This window comes from Eleutherodactylus coqui, chromosome 8, assembly GCF_035609145.1.
Source record: "Eleutherodactylus coqui strain aEleCoq1 chromosome 8, aEleCoq1.hap1, whole genome shotgun sequence".
In the NCBI taxonomy this organism is placed as follows: Eukaryota; Metazoa; Chordata; class Amphibia; order Anura; family Eleutherodactylidae; genus Eleutherodactylus; species Eleutherodactylus coqui.
Genome location: NC_089844.1, coordinates 98,083,744 through 98,100,732, shown reverse-complemented (window position 1 = coordinate 98,100,732; position 16,989 = coordinate 98,083,744). Strand labels below are relative to the sequence as shown.

Here is a 16,989-nt window from a genome sequence, read left to right as displayed (position 1 = left end):
CTTTCTAAAAGATTAAAAACCATTTTTCATAACTTCAGCCATGTTTTCAGCATTAGAAATATCGCATCCATGGATTAGTGTTCAAAATTGTATTTCATTCTATACGGTAATTTTGAAAGTTTTCACAACTCGTCAAGCAATAACATTCAGTAAAAATGGACTTTCATCATTATTTCCCTGAGCCCTTCAAATAATGTCATGAGATTCATACACATTTTACATGTCGTTTTTGCACTTTTTGTCCCAATACTTTTTCTATAGGGGAAAAAAAAAGCATGACAAATATGACACTTGAAAAAAATTCTTTTTTTTTTTTTTTTTAAAAGCACCAAAAATGTGAGAGGAAAAAAAACAAAAACACACAATTTCCAATTCCTCCCCTTAATAACCTGTTAAACATCTGGCTTTGTAGTTTTTCAGCCTTTTAGAATTCAGGTTGAAGTTTTCCCATGAGAGCCTTGAGGGTGCATTCAGACGACCGTATATCGTCCGGGTATTCACGCCCAGCCGATATACGGCGTCTCTTTCTGCAGGGGGAGGAGGCTGGAGTAGCCGGGAGCAGTGCTCTGAGCTCCCGCCCCCTCTCCACCTCCTTGCACTATTTTTAATGAGGAGAGGCAGGACAGGGGCGGAGCTAGTTCCCAAAACTTAGCCCCACCTCCTCTTATTGCAAATAGTGCAGAGGAGCAGAGAGAAGGCAGAGAGGGGGCGGGAGCTCAGAGCACTGTTCCTGGCTCTTCCAGCCTCCTCCCCCTGCAGAGAGAGACACCGTATATCGGCGGGCGTGAATACCCAGCCAATATACGGTCGTCTGAATGCACCCTAAGGGTATAAAACACTTTTCGGTACATGGCTTCTCTATATGCCCTTGTGACAAATGATAAAAGAAACAAAACATTCTAAACTATTTAAAATATTACATTTCTAAATAACCTAAATCACTAAGAGAAGCGTAATTTCCTCCACATTGCTGAAGGTGATGAAGTAACAATATTATCTCTTTAGTCTTCGGAGTCACAAGCAGTTGTAACTACCTACCAGTATCGTTTATTACAATAAGTTTATAAAGTGTAATTCTTATACTACAGAGATTCCTCTAGCTACATTATCCAGAGGTTACAATATTTCCAACATAGAATGGACATTCCTGGGCCATTATAACCTGAAAGAAAGATTCAGCATCCGATAGCATGGACACTGTGTTCTGCGGCACATGCTTATGGCTGGAAGATGCAGCCAGTCAGAAAGGGCATTTCATTCCGGCCGATAAGCTGTTTGCCAGGCCAGTGCACAGAGAGGAATTCTGCAGCAAATGGTCAGCTCTGTTCTTGCAAAAAAGTGCTCATTTATTTCAATGGGAACTTTGCCTGCAATACCTGGCCCATAAAACACAGTAAGAATAGAGCTAGCTGCTTCCTGCACCCATCTCTGGCTCTCAGTGAAATGAATGGAGAGGTGAACATACGTGACCACTGCTCCATTCATTTTGGAAAATTCAGTAGCCCTCTCGTGATCGGTGGGGGTCCCAGCAGTCAAACCCCCATTGATCAGATAGTCATTCCCCATCCTGTGGATAGAGCATAACTTTATTTTGTGAGACATTTCCTTTCAGTTACTATCTTTCAGGGTGATCATTGGAAGTGGGGATACAACTTTTCTATTGTATTGAAAGGGCAGCATGTAGCATGCTGTGCACCCCTCAGAGTTAACAGAATAAGGCCTTTGTTTCTCAAACATCCTGATTCAGAATGGGACCATCCGCTGCAAATCTCCAGTTTTACTATGAGACACAATGAGCAACTACTGCAATTAAAGGGGTATTCCAGCGAGTCAAAGTGAAAGTTAAATGTGTCATAAGGCAACATGTAATTCTGCAATATAATAATATTCTAATGTGTTTCACAAAAGCTGCAGAGATCTTCCCTCCACTCCGTTCTCAATTGGTATCAGATTACGACCTCTATGCTCCGCTGTTTTAGTGGTCAGGCATGCTCAGTGTCTTCAGATTCTGTAATGTCACAGTTTGACCAGTTGTGAATGGGCACCACTCAGTAACTGGCTATGGGACATTGTGGGAGATGTAGTTTATGCCCTGCCCAGCAGCTATTTTAAATAGCAATATAGAAATCTGAAGTTTCTGAAAAAAAAAAAAGACGGAGTGCAGTTTGATGATTTAGATGGATGCTTGGAATAATGGCAATTGGTGGAATTTTTTAAAAGTTTGCCTAGTCTCTGGAATACCCCTTTAATACAGGCGCATATAAATTATAGGGCAGATTCTATTCCTTCTTCATTTTAGGAGTGGTGCACAGAAAGGACATTGGCAGGTCGATCACAAGAAGGATGTGGCTACAGACATATACTGGATCATTTTCATTACATAATTGAGTCTGGAAACAAATCAATTACTATAAATGAGGATACTTTATCCAGATACATCCTAATGTTAAAAAAAACTCAAAAACCAGCAGATTAGTTGTTACTGTATTCTAATTCACTGTCCACAGGAACTTTGGATACCATTATTGACGTTACGTGAACCTCGTTAACAGGATTTATGCTGTTTAGGTTCTGTTTAATTCCTACTGCATTCCATTTTTACACCATAGTTTCATAAAGGGTAACAACTGCACAACTGTTGCTAAATGAAACCTGTTTTGCATCGTCTGCCAGTGTTGAAGCCATCCCTTTACCAAGTTTCTAGACCTCGCCTTGTAAATCTGAATGCCGTAACTTCGACCTTGCAGATCTTAACACGTCTGTAACATATTCTAAGATTACAAAATGTATGAATTTTCAGAAATTTAAATTTATATAGTAATATATATGTGTGTAAAAAGTTAAAATATAGGGTATATATACAATAGCACATAAGCACAAAGAAATCCTGCACACACAGTAAAAAATGTTCTGATGCAAACAATACATCATAAGTTTTAAAATACAAAATGTATTTCAAATAGTACATGATAACTCTACTCAACATAAAATATTTTACAAGACCAACAAATCCCAAAAACACAAAGTTTCTGATTTTAAATGTTGCAGTGAGCAGAGGCTAACAGTAAACCAGTCGGGATGTGCCCATTTTTGCACATTTTCCTTATATCTTTTGAAATCTGGGCACAAGGGAGGAAAAAAAAAAAAAAGAATCCAATTTATAAATATAAACGTGGAGTCAAATGTCCCGCAATAGATTGCTGGTGATCGGGATTTGAGTTTAAAGAGGTACAGTACATAAAGAAATGAACGCGGTTTTAAAATTGCCCATTTAGAGTGTCGCTGTTCGATGAATAATTAGACATTTGCTTTCCTTTGTAGAAAACAGGATATATTACACGTGTTGAAACGTATTACAATTGCTTGTATATTTCTTTGTGCACTGAGGAGTGCTTCTTTAACGTCCTCCTTCAAACTCAGTCCTTTAAAACTTTACGTACCTCAGTGTGCTTAGAACAGACCCTTCATTAAAGTTTCGCATGGTTGCTTAAATGTAGCGAAAGTAGTATACATTGAATTGTCAAATGATTGGAGCTTAGCAAGACGGTCCAATCATCCCAAAATCGCTACGTATCTACTCCGCAGGACTTTAAGCTTTGTTATCTTCCCCATGTTGTGTGGTTGTTTGGACACATCAATAACTGATCAATCTTCTCATCTACGCTTCAGCCAGGCATAGTGGAGTAATGTAGATGGGCAAAAAGCAAGGCAGCGTCTGTCATCGGCTCCAACAATACAGTATATAATTGTACTAAGAGCCACATCAGTAAAGACGCCTGAATGCAGTATATATACACAAACCTTCCCTGCACTAACAATATGGAGCAAATACAGGAAGGGCAAAAGCAGAGCTGCAAATAAACAAAATAGAATTTAAAAAAATAATAAAAAGTCTTTCTTCTTCTTGATCTTGAAAGATGTTGTTATCTACTCACTTGGTTTTGGAGGCAGGAGTTAGGAGCATTCACAGTTTAATGCAAAAAAAAGCACAGATGAATGAAATCCTATAGTTGCTGTCAGGCAGTTTTGCGCAGAAGGGGATATAGAAAATGAAATTAATTAAAAAAAAATAAAAATACACAGTTCCCCTGGTTGCAGGTAACCAGTGTCTCTCCTCATTAGGGGTTCATAAACCTAAGTAAACCTGTCCAACTTAGTCAGATTTATGGCAATAGAGGTCCTTAAGTGCTTTCAGTTCTTCGATCAATGTCTTGTTTTGATTTTCGAGGACCGCTACTCTGTTCTCTAGGCATTTTACATATTCTTTCTTTTTCCGGCGACACTCCCGAGCAGCTTCCCTGTAAGTACAAAAAGCATGTTCCTGTCAGTTGACAAGCAAATAGTGCTTTAAAAAGGCAATCAATACAAAAAAAATAAAGCTTCAGAGAAATGTAAGACAAACTCCACTATATTGCCGAATGTGAATGCTTGACACAGCTATATGAGCTTGTTAGACATCCCACTCTAATACCATGTGCAATAATAAGACATAGGCCCCCCTTTTGTGGCTAGAACAGCCTCTACTCTTCCAAGAAGGCTTTCCACAAAATTTCAGTTGAATGTATGCCTAGTCAAAAGTGGATTTGTGAGGTCAGACAGCGAGGCTGGATAAGAATGTCTGGTTTGCAATTTATGTTCCAGTTCATCCCAAAAGTTTGCAAATGGGGTCGAGGCCAGAGCTTCTAAGCTTGTGTGCAGCTGCTCAATAAGAAAAATCCAGCTCATGAAGCATCTGACCCACATTATCTTTTGGGCCATTTTATCCAATAGCAGTAAGTTTGGAATTCTGCTGCAACTACGAGTGCAATAGTGGATAAGCGATTCTTAGGCACTACATGCTTTGGCAATGCGTGGTTCCACACATGGTCTACCACTTTGTGGCCAACATTTCATTTTACTGAGGATCTAACAGGACTGATATAGAGGAGTTTCTTCAGAACTCAAGGACACCTTTTATCAGGGTCAGCACCTTGCTTTTAGGTACAAGATTAGGGGCATTATTGGACTACATTTATCAATACATATACGTATCAAACTCTTCCACCTATAGCCACCATCTCTGCTATGCTATCTGAAGAACTACGTGAAAAACAAAAAGAAACTGGTGGATAGGCACGACTCACCAAAAAAGAGAATAGGACGGGATATCTAACATCTCTTATTAACTAGATTAAAAACCAGCATAAGATAAGCGTTTCGGGGAGAACCCCTTCATCGGTCAAACTGGGTAACTCTTGGACTGGATAAATATGGATCCCAAAGGTGCTGGTGATACCAGTGGTGGAAGAATCCACTTATCCTGGTGTCCACAGCCTCAGATGTATCCCCCTGTGTATACTGGATATGGGGTGAAATTTTGTAAAGTAGTATCTCTGCAGCTTTGTAAGACAAGTTATAACATAAAATTATATTGCAAAACTACATGCTATCGTCTTACAAAGCATATAATTTTCACTTTCAATTGCTGGAATGCCCCTTTAACTCCCACCGGCCAGCTGTGCATATATGCCATACAGGGTAGGAGGGGGGATAAAACAGGTTTGTTTGCAGTCTGCAATCACGGAGAAAAACGGCTTGAAGGCACACAATCCAAAATGTGAAAAGCAACTAGAACGTACAAAAGCAGCATCATACCTGTTCTTCATAAGCCTCACTTCTCTCTTCCGTGCAGCTTCCTCAGCAGGCTGGGCAGGGATTGCTGGAGATGAGGTCATGACCACTCCTGGTGCAATCGTACTTGTGGGTGCTGTGCGAATCTGATAAGTCTGTACATCCCCCGAGGCAGCTAAAAATAAAAGTGTTAAAAACAAAACAAAGTTAAGCCAAAAAATTCATAGCACGAGTGTGGTTAAGGTTTTGGAAAAGCCAAACTATACATGGTTTCCCGGAGGTAATTACTTTTGTAATTGATGATCTGTACTGAGATACATATGTTTTGTCATCTTTAAGGAAAGAGGGGGGTGGGGGGTGGAAGTTACTTCTAATGTTGCCTGAAGATTGTCTACCTTGAAAGACAAGATCACAGATTGATGCAGTGTGTAGACTGCATGGCCTTACTGTGATTACAATCCACCTCCCAGCAGCAGATTTGGATCATCCTGTGGCTGACATAGGAGACATCATCCATGGTCACTCAGCACGAGAGGGGCCAGGTCCAGGTAAAGGTGTGAGCAGCAGAGACCGTCCAGACCGACCCACCGAATTGGACGTCATTCGCAAATTATAAAAGTCTATCTTTCAAGGTATGCTGGCTTCAGGAGACAACATTACAAGATGGGATCTGTAAAGTGCTTCACTTTATTGTTCTGCAGCTGTACATGGGTTTGACCCGTCCAGAACAGCGAACACCTTCCCTTTAGTGTTGTGGCTGATCAGTGTGTATCACAGAAAGCTCAGCTTTTACATCTCTGGTCATATCTATCTCCATGACAGAAAATCTAGTCTGCCTTATATCCCCTCCTTATTTTTATCTTCAGATAGGTGTATGTATATCCCAGACAATTACTGTTGATTTTCCAATTAACACCTGCTGAGAATTTGTTCCAAGCGTCTACTACTCTTGGCAGCAGTTTGGGCTGGATTAACATTAAAATGTAGAAATTATTAAAACTCAGTCTTATAGGATATTAATTATTATTATTATCTTTATGTGTATAGCGCCAACATATTCTGCAGTGCTTAATAATAATCTTTATTTGTATAGCGCCAACATATTCCGCAGCGCTTACATAGACAGGGAATACAGAAAGACAAAAAAAAATACAAAAATTACAGAACCACGGTTACATAGTAATCAGTTGATGGAAACAGTAGGGGTGAGGGTCCTGCTCCAACGAGCTTACATACTACAAGTAATGGGGTGATACAGAAGGTAAAGGGGCTGGCGGTGTGCACAGTATGGCGAGGTGGAGTGTGAGGGATGCTATACACAGACAATGGTCAGACATTTAGCCGTGTGACGGCAGAAACAGTAAGACTGCAGGGGCGGTTTATGATGGCTAGCAGGGATTGCAGTCAGTAGGTCAGGGAGCATGTTATCAGGCGGAGTACAGAGGGGTTTGTTTAGGGAATGCGGTATGCCTCCCTGAAGAGGTGCGTTTTTAGAGCACGCCTGAAGTTCTGCGAGTCCTGGATTGCCCGGGTAGCCTTTGGTAGTGCGTTCCAGAGGACCGGTGCTGCTCTGGAGAAGTCTTGGGGGCGGGAATGAGAAGTTCGAAATAGAGGGGTGCACAGTCAAGTTTCGTTAGCAGAGCGGAGATCCCGGGCTGGGTGATGGATTGAGATGAGGGAGGCGATATAGGGTGGTGCTGCACTATGGAGGGCTTTGTGGATGAAGGTAGTGAGTTTAAATTGAATTCTGTATTTCACGAGCAGCTAGTGAAGTGACCGGCAAAGGGCAGAGGCGTCCGAGTAGCGCCTGGACAGGAAGATGAGCCTGGCTGCTGCATTCAGGATGGAATGGAGGGGGTAGAGTCTGGTGCAGGGGAAGCCGATCAGCAGTGAGTTGCAATAATCGAGCAGTGAGTGGATGAGGGCAACAGTAAGCGTTTTTAGCGTGTCTACAGTGAGAAAAGAGCGGATTCTTGCCATGTTCTTGAGGTGCAGCTGACAGGTTCGGGCAAGAGATTGGATGTAGGGGGTAAATGAGAGATCGGAGTCGAATATGACCCCAAGGCAGCGGGCATGTTGTCTAGGAGTTATGGTGGCGCCACACATTGAGATAGAGATGTTAGGATGAGGCCGGTTATTGGAGGGTGGAAATACCAATAAGTTAGTTTTAGAGAGGTGTAGTTTTAAGTAGAGAGAGGACATAGTGTTAGAGACAGCAGACAGACAGTTGGTGAGGTTTTGGAGGAAAGGTGCAGAGATGTCCTGGGAAGAGGTGTATACTTGGGTGTCGTCAGCATACAGGTGGTATTGGAGGCCAAATCTCCTGATGGTTTGTCCAATTGGGGCTGTGTACATACAGAAAAGGAGGGGGCTGAGGACCGAGCCCTGGGGGACCCCAACAGCAAGGGGAAGAGGAGGAGAGGTAGAGCCAGCAAAGGAGACGCTGAAAGAGTGGTCAGACAGGTAGGAGCAGAACCAGGAGAGAGCAGTGTCCTTTAGGCCAATGGAGCGAAGCATACGGAGAAGGAGTTTTTGGTCAACAGTGTCAAATGCTGCAGAGAGGTCGAGGAGGATCAGTAGGGAGTAATCGCCCCTCGATTTGGCTGTCAGTAGGGCAGTTTCTGTAGAGTGTTGTGGTCGGAAGCCAGACTGTAGGCGGGGGGGGGGGGGGGGGGGGGGGGGGGGGGGTTGTCGAGGAGAGTGTTCTCTGATAGCTTACAAGGCGGGAGTAAACTAGGTGTTCTAGTAGTTTGGAGATGAAAGGGAGATTAGAGATGGGTCATTATGGCATTAAGTGCTGTCACAAGAAATCCTTTGTCCTCTAGCTGCTATTGCTTTAACCCCTTAAGGGGTCACTCCGATGATTTTTTCCACCATTCATTATGTAGCTAGCCCTCGAGAGTATATAAGTGAGCTAGTACTGTATAACCTTTGTTAGTTATTCCAATCTATCTTCTCCTCAGCTGGTCATGTGATCTCCATTCCGACCAAAATGATTCACTTGCATTTGTGTGTGAAGTTTATAGTCAATTACTCAAGATGTGTGATGCTGTTCGATAAATCCTACCACAGGAACTGTCTGGAGGGGGACACAGATACACCCATCAGTGTTACTGATGGTAATCATGCAGCTCCTGTCACACAGATGAAATGGAGGAGATAACAGTTCATTCTCCTGACTATATACTTATAGTTTGCAGCTTATTTAGGACACTATAAGAGGGAAGGATAATTAAACTGTTCCACACCAGCAAGCAGAAATGGCCATTTCTAGCCAATGCTGTGCTGATGCATCATGGGATTGAAATATTTGAATTTTCACAAGTGTATGGGAGATTTCACACACAGGTTTTTGTGGCAGTTTTTTTCTATTAAAGCAAGAAGTGGATTAAATACTTCTGTTGGATTGACTTCTGGCCTTGGCTCAAAAAAACTGTATGAAAACCTGCCACAAAAACGTGTGCATGAAACCACCCTGTGTGTGTTATTTCTCTTACCTTGTACAACCACTTGGTTACTTGGAACAAGTATCTGCTGCCCATCTGTCGTCTGTGCATATTGTAAGATTGTAGGTTGAGATGTAGCTGTGTTTGCCATAGTTAACGTCTGAAGGCCTTGGACTCCATCTGTACCGTTGTTAGCTAGCTGAATAGCTCCTCCCTGAGTAATGGCAACTAAATCAGAAATATACAGCATAGTATAAGAAATAGGGGTGTTTAAAAATAAATTTTAAAAAATACTGCAAAGTGTGGGCAGCAGAGGACACTTGCCTCCGCTCCATTCACCCTCAATGGGACCACTGGAGATGGCCAGCTTCAATGGCTTGGCCATCTTCGCAGCCTCATTACAGTAAATGAAGCAGAGGTGTAAATGCTCTACTACCCACACTTCCGAGACTCATTGGTGTTGCAAGCTCAGCATCAGTGGGGTCCCCTACTGGTCAGCAAGTTATCACCTATCCTGTAGATAGAGGATACGTTTCTGTGATGGGAATACCCCTTTAAACATCATTACTAAATGCTCCTTATCACTGCCCATCAATTAAATCATTAGCTGTATATCCAGTTGTACACACAGCAGACACTCATGCAGAATTGATACAGGTAAGGATGTCAATCACTGAAAAGGACTAAAAGGCAGCAGGAATTTATATGAATTCTAAGATGTAGTGAATCAGTTAACTATATATAAAGTGTGCCAATCTCCCTCCTTTTGTTGTCAACTATATACTGATCTGCTCAACTTCTCATAACGCCAACAATGCAGATTCAGTGTACCTTAGGTACTGGCCTTTGTGGTCCAGACTACAGATCAGACGGGAAGTAGGCAGCACTGTGAAGAAAAATAGTGTTTATTCACCCACACAGTAATGTTACAGCCTTCACGTTGGGCCTCTGTTCTGCAAAAACACTCAGAGGGCTGAAATGTCACTGTATGGGTGAATAACCGCAAACTATTTTTCTACACTAAATCTGTGAACTGCCTACTTTGTGATTCAACTTGACAGGTACTCTTCATTTCTCCTAGGGGTGATGTTTGTTTTGGGCACATCCCTACATAACCAGCTGTGACCAAACTTACTGGCCATTCTTGCTATTAGACATGGGGACATCATTAAAGACAAAAGCATGAAGTATATACTAAAAATGCAACCGTGTTTAGCTCATCACACACAAAACGCTGCAATGCATCCAACATGTCCATGCACTGTATGTATGAGGGGGAACAAGGGGCTGCCCACTTACTATACTGTCCACTGCTGGTTTGGTAGATAGGTGCAGGAACAGTCACCGTTGTAATGGCCGGAGCAGACGTCTCCTCCTCAGACTTTTCTTCTTCAATTCTTGGAACACCAGGGGCATCTGAAGATAGATCATTTAAGATTTTTCTGGGGAAATAAAGTACAGTTAATTTCATTAAATGTTCCACCAGTAATAAGTATAATTGTTCTTAAATCCTGCTAACATTAACAGATCATTGACATCTTTAGGATTACTTTTCTACATTCAGAGATGCGATGTAGGCTGGTTTTAGGGAAACCATTTATCACAAACAAAAAGATAGTACTGATTAAGAGATCCATCCACCCTCTCTTGCTTATTCTATAGGGAAGAACATAACAGTTAGGGCATTTTTACAGGTTATTGTTCATTTTATAGCTGGGTCGTGCAAAACCGAACATTTGTTCAGTGTAAACACTGCCAACGATGGATGATATTTTTTTTGCTTACTGTCCTTATAAAAAAAGACTCACTATAATCTGCCCATATAAACAGGCAATCGTTCAGCCAATAGCGTTCGCTTTCTATGCTATACTGTTTCCATAGCTTCCAGAAACTGTGGAACAGACACTTTCGGGGGGTGCTGTATCATACAGATGACGGAGATGATAATATCCCTTTAATGGCAATAACATTTTGCAAGAAAAAAGTGCAGTTATCAGAAAAAAAAAATCCAGCAAACATCTTTATTTTTTTGTGTTAAAAAAAATCAGCATTACAGCCGAGGCATTTCAGGCAGATAATGCATTTATTCATGACCGACATGGTCAGGATAGAAGACCATTTAAGACATAAGCTGACCAATGACGACACAGTCCTGTGATCCAGTCATGGCACATCACCAGCACATGTTAATACACACGTGACCTACTGTACAGTCACCTCCCATTATTACTAAATGAGTGAATCAGTTAAGAGAAGTGTGTTTGACTCAGTTCTAATAAACATTTGGCTTGTGCATAAAACTTTACTTTACGGCTTGATGCAGCAATAAACAACCATCACAGTTATAAAGCCACGTGTAGCAACATAAAACCCTAAGCCCTTCCAGCAGAAAGTCACTTACGTCCACTTTTTATGAATGAGACTGGTCACATGACCCGAGGGACCAATCAGAATGGTAATATCTTATAGAAAAATCCACTGCATATAGATGTGGCTTGCAGCCACATTAATGGCAGTTTACACAGGTCGATTATAAATAAATTGTAAATGCAAAAACAGATAGTTTACTATTGGTTCAGTTACCGCTGACTTTCAGCAAGCATAAAAGAAGAAAAAAGAACATTTCTGGATTGCGGGATTCTCGCTAAGTGTAAATGCTGCCCGCTTAGCAAGAAGCCCGTGATCCAGCGGTGAATTCAGCTTGTCTAAACACTCTGCGCGAGCGTTAACCTTAGCAGTGACAGCAGCGCTCGTGCAGTCGTCTAGATGACAGTCGTCCCGTGTAAATGGGACTTTAGACCAATGCTTATCCTAAAGCTATCTGTATCCTATAGCTGGCCACTCGCATGAGATAAGAGGACCTACTGACTTTGTTGGGACTAGCTGATGATGTTGCTGCTCTTTTTTCTCCCAACATGCACTCTGTACAATATAGAGAGGACGCCGCTGCTTCCTTCTGCATTTGGACCAGAAAGCAGGCAAAACTACATGAGAAGAACAGAATGATCCCAAGCACCAGTATCATGTGCAGACTGCATGCAAAGCACAAGCCTGTGAGGTATAGTTGCAGTGTTGTCACACACGCGGCCATAGGTCTGGGAGCTCAACAGTCCAGTATAATACACTTATGCTCCCCCCCCCCCCCCTCAAGCCGTGTTAAAGGCTAGACTGATGGACCGGAGTGAAAGAATTAACAGCCATGGTAGGTTATACATTACTTTAGGAGGACACCTATGAAAACTTGCCTGGAGTTCCACTTTAAGTACAAAGAGAACATTGACATATGAGGCATTGGTTACCAACTATTGTGATACCTGTAGGATGGCCGTCGCGACAGAATTTCTCTGCGCTTCTGAGAGTCTGTAACACTGTCCACCGACTCCTGTGAATCTTCGCTTTCTGCAATTGTGGAAATCTGATCACAAAATTAAAAGAAAAAAAAATGATTACAGGACATGAAGGTCTGTTGCCAAACATCTTGGGAAAATACTTTGGAAATATGTATAAAAGAAAAACAGGTCAAAATAAATGTAGAAAAAAAAGTTCCCAGTAATTTCCTGTATTGCTGCAGTGCGGTCATCAAATATCTGTCACATCCCAGCGGCTTTACTTAAACAATGTACATATCCACGTGAGAAACTAAACTGTGCAAAGGTTGCAACAGATTTATAGGAGGAATACTGAATGTTAAAGGCCATGTACACCATCGTGCAGAGTATTCTAAATCAATGTAGGTCTCTGCAAAAATCATTTTTGCATTTTCCTCCTTGCTTGTAGTGTGCAGCTGCTGTGCACTCCCTATACATGGGAGGACCGAATCATCTTGCAAAACCCGTCAGTCGGACTAATAGGATCTGCAAAGGGGAGCGATGTTGGGTTTTGTCTGTTGATTCTGCTGTACACAATTCTGTTGCCTTCCTTCTGGACAGCAGCGGCAACAGACTCAGCAGTGAATCATGGCACTTATATGCTGGTTCTTTATGGGCAATAAAATATTGGCATTCACCATCTTTTAGGTTCCAAACATAGCAGTACTATTGTAGAAATGACAGACGAACCAGGACAACACTGCTGTGAAAATAGTGCATGCCGATGTGTACTACCCATGACAGAATCTGGAGAGCAGGTGAAGTGGTGCGCTGCAATACTCTCCCTGCAGTGTGTGATATAAAGGAGACTCTGCCCCCCACAAGCTGAGAGAAGAACTTCTAGATGAGAACGTGCCATTTCAAGTGCATTACAGTCGTGGTCAAAAGCTTTGAGACTTAGACAATTTTGGTTTTCATGAAGGTTGCTGCTTCAGTGTTTTTACAGCTTTTGGTCTTATGTTTCTTGGGTATACTGAAGTTCAATTATATGAAAGTAATACGTTTTTAAACTTTTGACAAATATATCAACATTAGGCAAAAACTTCATTATTTATAGAGTTGATTTTTGTTATTTTTTGTGTGTAAAATTTATGCAATTTGACCTGCAATGCTGGATATCAGCCTCTGGGCCAAATCCTAACTGATGAAACCCATTCTTGCCAAACTAGTGCTTGGAGTTTATCACAATTTCAGTTATTTTTTTTTTGTTTGTCCACAGGTTCTCAATGGGCTTGAGATCTGGGGAGTTTTCTGGCCATGTTTTGTTCACCGAGCCTCTCACTTTTGCCTTGTGACATGGAGCTCCATCATGCTGGAAAAGCATTGTTCATCACCAGACTGCTCCTGGATGGTTGGGAGAAGTTGCTCTTTGGGGATATTTAAATACCATTTTTTATTCATGGCAGTGTTCTTAGGCAAAACTGTAAGTGAGCCGACTGCCTTGGATGAAAAGGAACCCCTTACATGAATGGTCTCAGGATGCTTTAATGTTGGCATGACACAAGACTTTGGACAATCATTCTTCCAGATATCCCAAACTTCATCAGACAAAATAACTTCACCCGAGTCCTCTGCCATCCGATCCCTGTACTTCCGGCAGAATGTCTATGTATTCTTGATGTCTCCTTGAAAAGAAATGGCTTCATTGCTGTCCTTCTAAACACCAGCCAGCCTCCAAATGCCTTTGCCTCACTGTGCGTGCAGAGACACCTACCTGCTGCCATTCCTGAGCTAGGTCTGCACTGGCATTGAACCGATCCCGTAGCTGAAACTTCTTCAGGAAACATTCTTGAGCTTGATGGACTTTCTTGGGAACCCTGAGGCCTTCTTCACAGCAAGTAAACCTCTCTCCTTGAAAATCCAATAAATCATTGACTTAGTGGCAAGTCAATGACGACTACATGTGTTTCCGCGGAGGTAACATGGTTAAGAGGAGACAATGATTTCAAGCACTATTCCGCCTTTTAAAGCAACCAATAATTCAGACAGCATGAAAGCGTGTTATCAGCTGCCTTGTCCTCATTAACACGGTCTCCAGAGAGAAGGAAAAGATCATTGAAATATTAGCAGGTCATTTTGTGGCAGGGCTGAAATTCAGCGGAAATGTTAGTTCTTGTGACTTTTATGCCAAGGAATGATTTTGCAGTTTATTGCAATTCCCCTGATCACTCTTCATAACAATCGTGAGTTAGTGCAAATTGCCAGTTTAAAAACTGAAGCAACAAACTTTGTAAAAACACAAAGTTGTGTCAGTCTCTTCAAGTCCTGTCCAGAAGATCAAGAATGAAGTTATCCCAGCTTTACGATACTGCGCTTCTTCCAGTCTTCCGGCTTCATCCTCATTCACACTTCAGCTGGATGGCAGGAAAGAATGACCAAAATAGATCAATGTGCATGGGACCATACTCTGTGGACACAACCAGTGACTGATACAAACTGCCAGTCATCATGGTTTGCCTGTGTCAGAAGGTCTTTTTCAAAAAAAGACTGACGGAGACTGTACAGAGAACAAAGTAGTCTCCATCTCAAATATTCCCCTCTTATGGTGCTGTACAGGTTCCATCCTGGTTGTCTGTATGTAATATTTTATAGCACGAGCTGTTATGGATGTGGCAATACTAATTTTGTGTAGTTTTTTAAAATTTAATTTAGCATTATTTAAAGCCTTATTTAAAGGGTGTGTGTGTGTGTGTGTGGGGGGGGGGGACCTATACAAAATTTTAATGGTGTTGAGGAGTGATTAGATGAACAAGTCCTCATGATTTTGCTCCTTTTCTGGGGAAAAAAAATAAAGACTCCCATATGGGACAACCAGAGAGCAAACACGCACTCTGATTAAGGAGGGAAGTGTGTGCATAAACCTGAACAAAAATTGACATCAACCCCCTCCCTGGGACATAGAGGCTGGAGAATCACAGATCTTCTCAGTTGCCGCTGGTCTCACCTCCACATACTGACACCAAGAATCTTGGCTTTAGAATGACACCAAATGCATGTCGGTACCGCTGATCAACGGAAGCTACAGCCATTTAAAGTGGAACCAGCTCTGTTCTACCATAACTGCAATGCCTTTTTTTCTACAGAACAAACAGAGCTCATCCTAAACTGTAGGTGGGTTAAAAGAGTATTTCTGTCTCATAACTGTGTGTATCACACAGTCACAGATGGCCGGGACTATGGAAACTGCTAAACTCATTATCCTACCCTGTTCCCATAACTCCAAAAGAAGAAGAGAAATTGCAAAAGATATGAAAAGAATTGACTTACTTGTACTGTCTGCACTTGTGGGGACTGTATGACCGATGGCTGTGCAGTTTGAATAACCCCATGTACTTGTACTGTCTGACCATTTGGAAGTTGGACTAATGTAACAGTTGGAGCAGATGATGTTGCATGTGCAGCTGCCATGGAAACCTAACGAGATTGCAAAAAAATATATTATTGCAATATTTCATACAATTTGTTATACTATGCATAGGACTTCTAGGCAAGTGTACTTAAAGGGAATCCGTCACCAACTTTTAGTCAATGAGCTAGGCTGAGTCTTGAGATGCAAGTGTTACTAACCTTCCCCTGGTTCCCACACTGGAAGCTGACACTTAATGCATTTATTAGCACTCCCGAGTAGTCCGTACAATCAGAATGTCCAAAAGGGCAGAGTACTGAGCAGCGTAGCTCAATGCATTGAGCAGCAGTTTCCAGTGAGGACACCATGGGAAGGTAACCTCTCTGGACTCAACGGGTCGCAGACTTTAGCACATAACTTCTACGGCAAAAATAGGTGATAGTCTCTTAATGGATTTTCCCCCCCTTGACTAAAAATTGCTTCACAACCACTGTATCCTTCCTGGTTGCTGCTTATCAAAATATGTGAGTGCAGAAGGCCCCTGCTGTGGCCGGTGATTGGCTGCAGTATTCCCAGGTCCTGGTTAGCAGCAACCAGAGAGGATAGAGCCATTGTAAAGAAGTTGTAAAGAAGTTTTAAAAGGGGCACTGTCACCAAGCTACAGTACCATGAATTAAGTTATGGTGCCGTTTTGGGAGGTGATGGGGATGTGGTTTTTATACTCACCTGCTACCCGGCTCCCACGGTCTTCTCTAGTGAAGTCTGAAAACGTGACACCTTTTAAGCAGTACGCTCTCCCCTAGTGGTCTGAAAAAAGTCAAGCTTTCAGACCGTGCACGGATTTCACTGGAGGACACGGCAAGAAGCGGGTGAATATAAAAAGCACATGCCCCAGCTCCCTGTCACCACCTGAAACTGTACCAGAACCTAAAGGCCATTTACACAATTATTGCACAAATTTTGCTCGAATGAATGTGAGCGATAATAGTGCAGTGTAAATGAAAGAAAAAAAACAAAATATCGCTCACTATTCATTCACAAGTCATTATTGTTGACTTTCAGTCAGCATAAATACAATCGCTGGCTTCTCCTTCTGTGTAAATGTTCCCCACTTCATACAGAAGGTAAAGTGCTGAGCGAGAACCCAGCAGCAAAGAGCGTCTGTCTAAACACTCTGCACGAGCGCAAACGACCCTAGCGATGACCTCACAACTCGTCC

At 42.0% G+C, this 16,989-nt stretch overlaps 1 protein-coding gene across 5 annotated transcripts in view; it reads right to left on the bottom strand.

The window, feature by feature from the left end:
• Positions 1–2,789: 2,789 nt before the first annotated feature.
• Positions 2,790–16,989, bottom strand: part of CREB1 (cAMP responsive element binding protein 1) — a 44,147-nt gene continuing 29,947 nt past the window's right edge. For 4 of the 5 annotated variants that reach the window (XM_066576099.1, XM_066576101.1, XM_066576098.1 and 1 more), the window contains 6 exons: positions 15,692–15,838; positions 12,371–12,471; positions 10,356–10,498; positions 9,108–9,284; positions 5,635–5,785; positions 2,790–4,298 (listed from right to left, as the gene is read on the bottom strand). In XM_066576099.1, the coding sequence (XP_066432196.1) occupies positions 4,154–4,298; positions 5,635–5,785; positions 9,108–9,284; positions 10,356–10,498; positions 12,371–12,471; positions 15,692–15,838 (864 nt within the window). In that variant the 3' untranslated portion in view covers positions 2,790–4,153. Of the gene's footprint in view, positions 4,299–5,634; positions 5,786–9,107; positions 9,285–10,355; positions 10,499–12,370; positions 12,472–15,691; positions 15,839–16,496; positions 16,578–16,989 lie in introns of those variants that run through there. The other variant, XM_066576102.1, reaches the window with a different exon arrangement.